This window comes from Bradysia coprophila (genome assembly GCF_014529535.1).
Source record: "Bradysia coprophila strain Holo2 chromosome X unlocalized genomic scaffold, BU_Bcop_v1 contig_12, whole genome shotgun sequence".
NCBI lineage: Eukaryota > Metazoa > Arthropoda > Insecta > Diptera > Sciaridae > Bradysia > Bradysia coprophila.
Genome location: NW_023503293.1, coordinates 7,304,549 through 7,312,082, shown reverse-complemented (window position 1 = coordinate 7,312,082; position 7,534 = coordinate 7,304,549). Strand labels below are relative to the sequence as shown.

The 7,534-nt window shown below is 39.1% G+C and overlaps 3 protein-coding genes across 6 annotated transcripts; 2 read left to right on the top strand and 1 right to left on the bottom strand.

Moving 5' to 3' along the window:
• Window positions 1-762: 762 nt before the first annotated feature.
• Window positions 763-2,336, top strand: LOC119067413 (zinc finger protein Xfin-like). Of its 4 annotated transcripts, XM_037170366.1 has the most exons (7): window positions 806-867; window positions 926-948; window positions 1,006-1,211; window positions 1,276-1,480; window positions 1,537-1,827; window positions 1,887-2,053; window positions 2,115-2,336. In XM_037170366.1, the coding sequence occupies exons 3-7, from the start codon at window positions 1,033-1,035 to the stop codon at window positions 2,302-2,304; spliced, it is 1,032 nt and encodes a 343-aa protein (XP_037026261.1). In that variant the 5' UTR covers window positions 806-867; window positions 926-948; window positions 1,006-1,032; the 3' UTR covers window positions 2,305-2,336. The 4 variants fall into 4 exon arrangements, with proteins under 4 accessions (XP_037026259.1, XP_037026258.1, XP_037026261.1 ...); XM_037170364.1 differs by having other exon boundaries at window positions 763-851; window positions 926-1,211; XM_037170363.1 differs by having other exon boundaries at window positions 796-867; window positions 926-1,211.
• Window positions 2,337-2,540: 204 nt separating this feature from the next.
• LOC119067410 (zinc finger protein 227-like) lies at window positions 2,541-4,616 on the bottom strand. The gene is made up of 6 exons (XM_037170357.1): window positions 4,238-4,616; window positions 4,070-4,144; window positions 3,845-3,991; window positions 3,552-3,780; window positions 3,224-3,423; window positions 2,541-3,164 (listed from the first exon to the last, which is right to left on the bottom strand). The coding sequence occupies exons 1-6, from the start codon at window positions 4,503-4,505 to the stop codon at window positions 2,575-2,577; spliced, it is 1,509 nt and encodes a 502-aa protein (XP_037026252.1). The 5' UTR covers window positions 4,506-4,616; the 3' UTR covers window positions 2,541-2,574.
• A 261-nt stretch (window positions 4,617-4,877) lies between these two features.
• LOC119067411 (anaphase-promoting complex subunit 10) lies at window positions 4,878-5,772 on the top strand. The gene is made up of 3 exons (XM_037170358.1): window positions 4,878-5,105; window positions 5,206-5,442; window positions 5,504-5,772. Exons 1-3 carry the CDS (start codon window positions 4,997-4,999, stop codon window positions 5,713-5,715), a joined length of 558 nt encoding a protein of 185 aa, XP_037026253.1. The 5' UTR covers window positions 4,878-4,996; the 3' UTR covers window positions 5,716-5,772.
• The last annotated feature ends 1,762 nt before the right edge of the window (window positions 5,773-7,534 follow it).

The following is a 7,534-nucleotide window of genomic DNA, read 5'->3' as shown; positions in this document are numbered from 1 at the left end:
CTAAAATAGGTTTATTTTAGGAAGATAATCCTTCAACAACATATGAAAAAAAAACGCAATTTTTTATTTTTAAAACTGAAATGAAAATCCACAAAATTCACATAAAATTTAAAGCAGCAACAACAACAATCGGCTATGTTATGACATGGCTCCGATGTGCCTTTGTAATTATTTATATGTGTTAGTAAATGAAAGTTCTAAAAAAGAGACAGTCTCCTGACAGTCTCTTGACAGCCTTTTTGAATATTGAAAAATATTGTAAAAGTTTTGGCAGAATAAAATTTGCTTTCATGTTGGCGTTAGACAAGTCAAGCCATGGTCTCATTAATAGAGTGTTAGATGTGTTATGTGGCGAGATAGAAAGTACATTGGAATGACAGTTGGCTTCTATGGCAGAAAATGTCAGAAAGTTACATACACAGGCCTACCAACTTATCATTTTTCTGGGTGAAAGAGAAAGAGATATTTTGACAAGTACCCCAAGGCAAGTTATAATAAACTGGTCTTCGGTCCTCTCGCTCTCAACGTAAGATGTTGAAAGAGAAGCAAATACTTTGACAAGTACCACAAGGCAAGTTATTATGACTCACGCACCAACACACTCACGCCTATTACAGTAAAATGTGTTTCAAAATAGACCAATGCGCAAGCGGTTGAAAGATACGAAATTGTATTTTTCATAAAGTCTACTGGCTGTAGGAGAATCAAAAAATTGAAATTTCCGTCATATTTACATACAACAAGCGCACCAAGCCAACAACACTGTCCACTGGTAGATTCATGAACTGGCAACTCTGAAAACTTTGACTGACATTTGATTGATTTTTTTTTCTGCTCGAATCGCTTCAATCGTAAGGTTACCCTATGGTTATTATTTCGTCGAAAGATTTGAAAAAAATTGTTTCTTAACTTCTTTGATTGCTAGCTAAGCTATACTCTGTCGTGCGGGTACTGAATTTAGCTTATGACAACATAGAGTATGGTCAGATAACTTTGACATTACAGGCGAAATTTTGTTCCTTATAAACTACAATGAAGAAATCAGTTGAATCAGTCACAAAGCCCGCAAAAAATACGGTAAAAAATGAAGCAGTTAACAGAGCCCAAGGCCACTCGATTGATAAGAAGAGTAACGACAAGAAAAAGCTTTACAAATGTGTTTTGTGTGAAGAGAAATTTTCCGAACACAGCTTCATGATCGAACATTTCAGGTAAAGTGGTCATCTTAAATTCCATATACTGTTTCGAGGTTCGATTGAATCGTTTTATCGATAGAAAACACGGTGAACGGAAACAAATTGGAACATTTTCAGAGGCAAAAATTCCGATCAAAGATCAATCGTCGGATCTGATCCAATGTGAATGGTGCACCGAGGTGTTTGTCACCATATCCAAGGCCATTGAGCACAAATTCCGAAAGCATCGTTACGAGAGTACAAACTACTTTTGCTCCGATTGTGGCAAACTTTTCCCGCTCAAGGTAAGTTCAAGGCGATTACCTAGAATCCGTTAAGACAAAATGTGAAATTCGTGCAGGTGGCATTGGAACAGCACAATCAAGTTGAGCACAAGAAACCGCAAACACAACGAACCGACAATGACAAAAATCGCTCGTTTCTCTGCAAATTCTGTGCGGTGTCATTTTCCACTTTGGAAGCGGTAAAATTCCACGAGAATGGAGCCCATCAAATGGAACAGCGACTGCAAAATATCATAATTCTACCTCCTGCGTCCAAGAAAGTCAAACTCAACAATCAGGGTGAAGTTACCACTTTGTACTACTGTCATCTGTGTGGCAACGAGTACATGGTCAAGTTTAATTTAATGGTAAGGGCTACTGCTCAGGATGTATGGAAGTTGAATTTTTACACAATTCTGAATTTTAGAAACATCTGGACGTGTGTCACACAGTCGAAGAAAAATCGACTACTCCTACCGATGGCATTATCAAATGTCGTGCGTGTGAAGCGATCTTTTACAACAGCAAAGCCTACAATGTACATAACTTTCATCACAAGCCGGATGATTTATATGTGACGAGCGAGGAGCAGAGGTATACGTTTCTAGCAGTGCCACAGTTAATTACAGTTCATAACGAAAATTTTTTGTTGCAGACAAAAAGTTGTCAATCGAGTCGATCAGGATTTCGACATAAGCAGAGTGCCGCCATCTTTACCTGCCGTACTCAAACCGATTTCACTCAAGAGACTCGCTCGTATTCCTCCAAAACACAGTCCAATAACAAATAAAATGAAGAGAAACGATAGTTCACACGCAACGAAAAGTGTCGACAGCGTGGACTAAAATGACTGAAAAATAAATTTTTAAATGAAAAGGTAAAGAACGCCCGAACCTGTTTTCATTGAAAGGGCGCTGGTTGTGTATGGAATAGTTAGAGAATCTATGCAATTCTAATGGAGGGAACGGTTCAGTTTATAAGCGTTAGACCACCGAAAGCTTTGAAAAATCTGTAGGACATTGGATGCCATCCAGGAGGTCGTACAGTCGTTACGTAGGTGACGTCCAAGACAAATAGACGGTTGAGTATAAAAATAAGATTCTTTCCCGTTTTATTCATGGATCAACAGTTGTCGTGTCTACTGTCTGAACTACTTGCCCACCATCATCCTTAGCGATCAATTTTTCCGCCATCTTTCTGGCATATTTCTTCGGAATCTCAAAGATGCTATGCCTATCCGCCAAATGTTTACCGAATCTCCAGCGATGCGTAAACGCCATGTTGCAATGATCGCATTGAAACGGCTTTCCTGTGTGCAGCAACATATGCGACAATAGGCTCGCATAATGAGTTATGCCCCGGTTGCACACGTCGCACGTGTACGCCTTTTTCTCCAGATGGGACAGTTGGTGCACTTTCAGGTGCTGGAGCGTAAAGTAGCTTTTATCACATTGGTTGCATGCATATTTTTTCACCCCTTGATGCGCTCGCGTCAAATGATATTTCAGATTTGTGGAGGTGATGAATTGTTTGCCGCATAGGCTGCATTCAAAGTCTTTGCCCAGGTGGAGTTTCTTATGGTTTTTGTACGACTGCTCGTAGATGAATGATTTTTTGCACGTTTCCACTTCACATTGGTATTTGCGAATGTTCAGGTGATAGTTAATGTGCTCCTCCAGGGATCGTTTGCCCAGAAATTTTCGATCTAAAATCAAGAATTGGATTCCCAACAGTTCGAACAGTTTGATTTGCATCAGAAATTACCACACAATTCGCACTGATAAAATTTGATTTTGCCAATGGACGGATCGTGGTGGAACATGTGCTTTTGATATCCATTTTCATTTTTGGCATTGAATGATTTACCGCAAATCGGACATAGCCGTGGTTCGGATTGCTTTTCCCGCCGTTTTCTGGTGACTGGTGGGATTTGTGAGTGGGCATTTTGGATGTGTGATTTTAAGCTGAAGCGGAGCGGTAAATTGAAAGATTTTGTAACGGAAGAGACTCACTTGCTGCCGGTTCAATCGGTAAAAGATCGTACCGACAACAGGTATTTATAGTTGTAACTTCGGCCTGAAACACAACTTACAATTTCGACGATGTGAACGCCTCACCGCAATCCAAACATTTGAAATCTTTCCGTTTTTCAGAATTCTTCAATTTCAATCTACTTCGATGATTCGATGCAAGTTTTATCCGTCTCTCCACACTCCTTTTCGATTTCGTTTCCTTTCTTTTAGCTACGTCATTGTTGCCTGCAACATCTTCGATCTCTTCAATTGGATTCGTCACGTCCAGTTCAGGTATCTTGTTCTCGCCTGTTTGTTCGAAAAAAAAATGATTGAAATCTCTAGATGACCGAAAAGTGACCATACAACATACCGATTTCATCTCTCTGTTCTTCAATCCATACTTCGATATGCTGAGCCATCATCTCCGATTCATCTTTGATTGGTTCGTTGGTCATGCCATTACTACGTTCGTTCGAATGGTTGACACCGATGTGAATGTTTAAGTTGCATTCGAGTCCTTCATTAGAAACAGAAGGAAATTGAGAAATTGGTGCCAATAGTTCAGAAAACAAAAACTGATCAACGACCGACTCACTGAACGATGACTCGCAATGGTTGCATTTAAATTTGAAAAGATCGGGCGGTGTCTGTTCTTCTCTGCAAATAAATTCTGAAATGGAAATGAGACCAAATTGTACTACAACGTGTCGTCCGGATTGTTAACTCATCAGCCACAAAACGTCTGTATGTGACCGTAACCAACCGTTCGTCATCAACATTAATTTATCCCAGTTCCTTTGGCACGATTTCCGAAATTCGTACGATTCAGTTAGCCGGCGTGAACACGGTCTGCATATCTTTGATGCCGATATCATATCATCTTTGAGGCGGTACGTGTCAGGCGGTACACCAATAACATCAAACAAAATCTTCCACAGGAAAGTGTCAGTTCGAGCACATTTGTCGAACAGGCCGAGGACACTATCATCGGTTTTTACAAGACAAACGCAACATAACACATATTCACTCATCTTACATCTAATTTAGGCTCTAAACATTTGGTTCGACGGGTTCGACTAAAATATTGTCGCTTTAACCAAAAACAAAGTACACAAAAACTGGCATTTAAAAAAGGAATAACATACAGCGATGACAGTCACACGTTGCGCGATGAGTCGCCGCAAAATTACATTGTTGATGTCGTTGCTGTCAAAGGATTTACCATTCTGGTGACGTAACGTTATTGTTGAACAAAGCATCCCTTCACTCTTTCAAATAAGTCTTGTCGTTCTTTGTCAGCCATACAGGCCGCTAAAGGTCCTAAAGTTTATTGCCTCGAGTAAAACGACAACATACAGTTCTACCTTTATCCCTGAAATACCAACTTTACCAGCTCTTGGACAATTTGGCTGGCAACACTGAAACTGACCGCTCACACCGTTTCAAAAATTAACGTAAAACGTAAACATTGGCAGGATTTGTGTCTAATTTATACCCAAAACAAATCGTGAATTTACCACAAATGAGTGCAAAAACTGGTGGTGATGAAGATCCGGTGAATGAGGAGCGTGCCGGGATCGTTCGAGAAGTGGGGTCGCAAGCCGTTTGGAGTCTGTCGTCATGCAAACCAGGTACATACCGGCTAAAACATTCATTTCGCTGTCGTCTGTTCATGTTTATTCCGGTAGCAAACGAGAACAATTCTTTTTTTGATTTACATAAAATGTCCAGGTTTTGGAGTCGAACAATTGCGTGATAATTGTATGGACACGTACTGGCAATCGGACGGTCAATTACCGCATCTTGTCAACATACAATTTCAACGAAAAACTACAATAAACCAGATTTACATCTACACCGACTACAAGCTGGACGAAAGTTATACCCCAAGCAAAATTTCAATTCGATCGGGAACGCACTTCAACGACCTGCAAGAAATCGAAATTGTCGAACTGAATGAGCCGGCAGGTTTGTGAATAGCTCACTGTTTGCTTGACTGTATTTAATTCGCTTTATCCGCCATAATCAGGCTGGGTGGTGATTCCCATCGAAGATATTCGAGAGCAACCGATACGTACGTTCATGATTCAAATAGCCGTCATATCGAATCATCAGAATGGTCGTGATACTCACATGAGACAGATTAAAATTCATTCACCGATCGAAGGTCGAAATTATTTACTAGAGGAATATGGTCCATTCTCGACGCTAGAGTTTCAACAGTACCGAACTTTGCGATGAAACGAATGTCTAAGTCTAAGTAGAATTTTAATTTAATAAATTTACATTCGGAACGAATGACTGGTCCAATTTATTGTTAATATCATCGTCATGGTACTGCAGTTATTTCTACACAAAGTGGTCTCCGAATTTACAAAATTTAACAGGTTGCCGGTTGTTGCGACTCATCAACTTTAGGCACACCGGAAAGTGCTAAGGGAGTCGAGGAATACCTCCAAATAAATTTCTAAAAATAAAATATTTGACTTTTGATTTTTATAAATTTATTTGGAGGTATTCCTCGACTCCATTAGCACTTTCCGGCGTGCCTAAAGTGCCTGCTCGATCATTATCCACTACGTGTTAATTATGTTCGAGTAAAGCTGCAAGAACTTCCATACCAAGGAACTGGAAAGATGAAGATCTTAAAGGACATTTTAAGACATTGTTCTACAAAGCGCTATTGCAAGGTGTAGACAAAAAGAATTGAAGGAAGTTTTTAGTGACAGCATTGATAATAAGCGATGAGATCTGGTAAGAACTTTGCATAGATATTTGTGTATAACTTTGCTTCAGCTGTTTTACCAGTACGTCCACTCCTACACTTCACATTAGGGCGTTCTGTTATAACATTAGGGCCTTTTGAGTCGAGGAAATAAGTTTAATCACGTAACCGCACACATGAAATAGTTATTTGTCTACCTCTGCAAAAAAAAGGAAATTCTACCTCGAGCGATTCGCAAGCCTCACTCTTCTCTGGCCATAAATTTCCCATTTTTTTGCATCGGTTAACCTTATTTTTTTCGACTCAAAAAGCTCTAATAATATGTCTGATGACAATAGAGTAAGGAATTTTTTCTCTGATTATTCGTTCGTCGAGCGAGTCGCCACCGATCGGCAATGGGTTTTGAATTTTTATTTTTACAAGTTGGCGACATGCATTGGTACATCGGAAAATCCGTGCTGCCATCTACATAAAAAAACGCATTCTATGCGAGCTAACCTTCTATTCTGGCGAGATTTGTATATTTTCAGACCTTTCTCTTCAGATGGGGAGAAAATATAATTGTCATTCCCTGAAGAAAAGTTAAACCCACCATGCGTTCATCTCCAAACTCGTGTTGGAATATCGTATTTTATTCCAAAAAAAGCGCAACTGAATTCTAAATATATAACACTAATGATTGTAACAACTAAGAAAACCGGCACTATGAAAAATCGACCCGTACAATTTCATCTGTTACAAAATCGTCCAATCCAATATCATTTCTTCCAATATCGTTCTTTCCAATATCGTTCTGTCCAATATTGTTCACGGTATAATTTCATTCTGTCCATTATCTTTATGTCCAATATATTTCTGTCCAATATCGTCAACCGTCCAATTTCATTCTGTCCAATATCTTTCTGTCCAACATCGTTCTATCCAATATTGTTCACGATCCAATTTCATTCTGTCCATTATCTTTCTTTCCAATATCTTTCTGTCCAATATCGTTCACGGTCCAATTTCATTCAGTCCAATATCGTTCTGTCGAATATCTTTCTGTCCAAGTTCGTTCTGTCCAATTTCTTTCAGTCCAACATCGTCAAGTCGCATTTTGTTGGACTGAATAATATTGGACTATATTGAACGAAAAGATATTGGACTGAAAGATATTGGACAGTAAGATATTGGAGAGAATGAAATTGGACAGAATGATATTGGACAGAAAGACATTGGACAGGAAGATATTGGACTTAAGGTTAGTAAGTCTGTACATACTTTTGGCTATTTGTGTGCAAGCGATATTATCGTTCAAGAAACAATATTATCATTTCTGATATTATATTATCACCC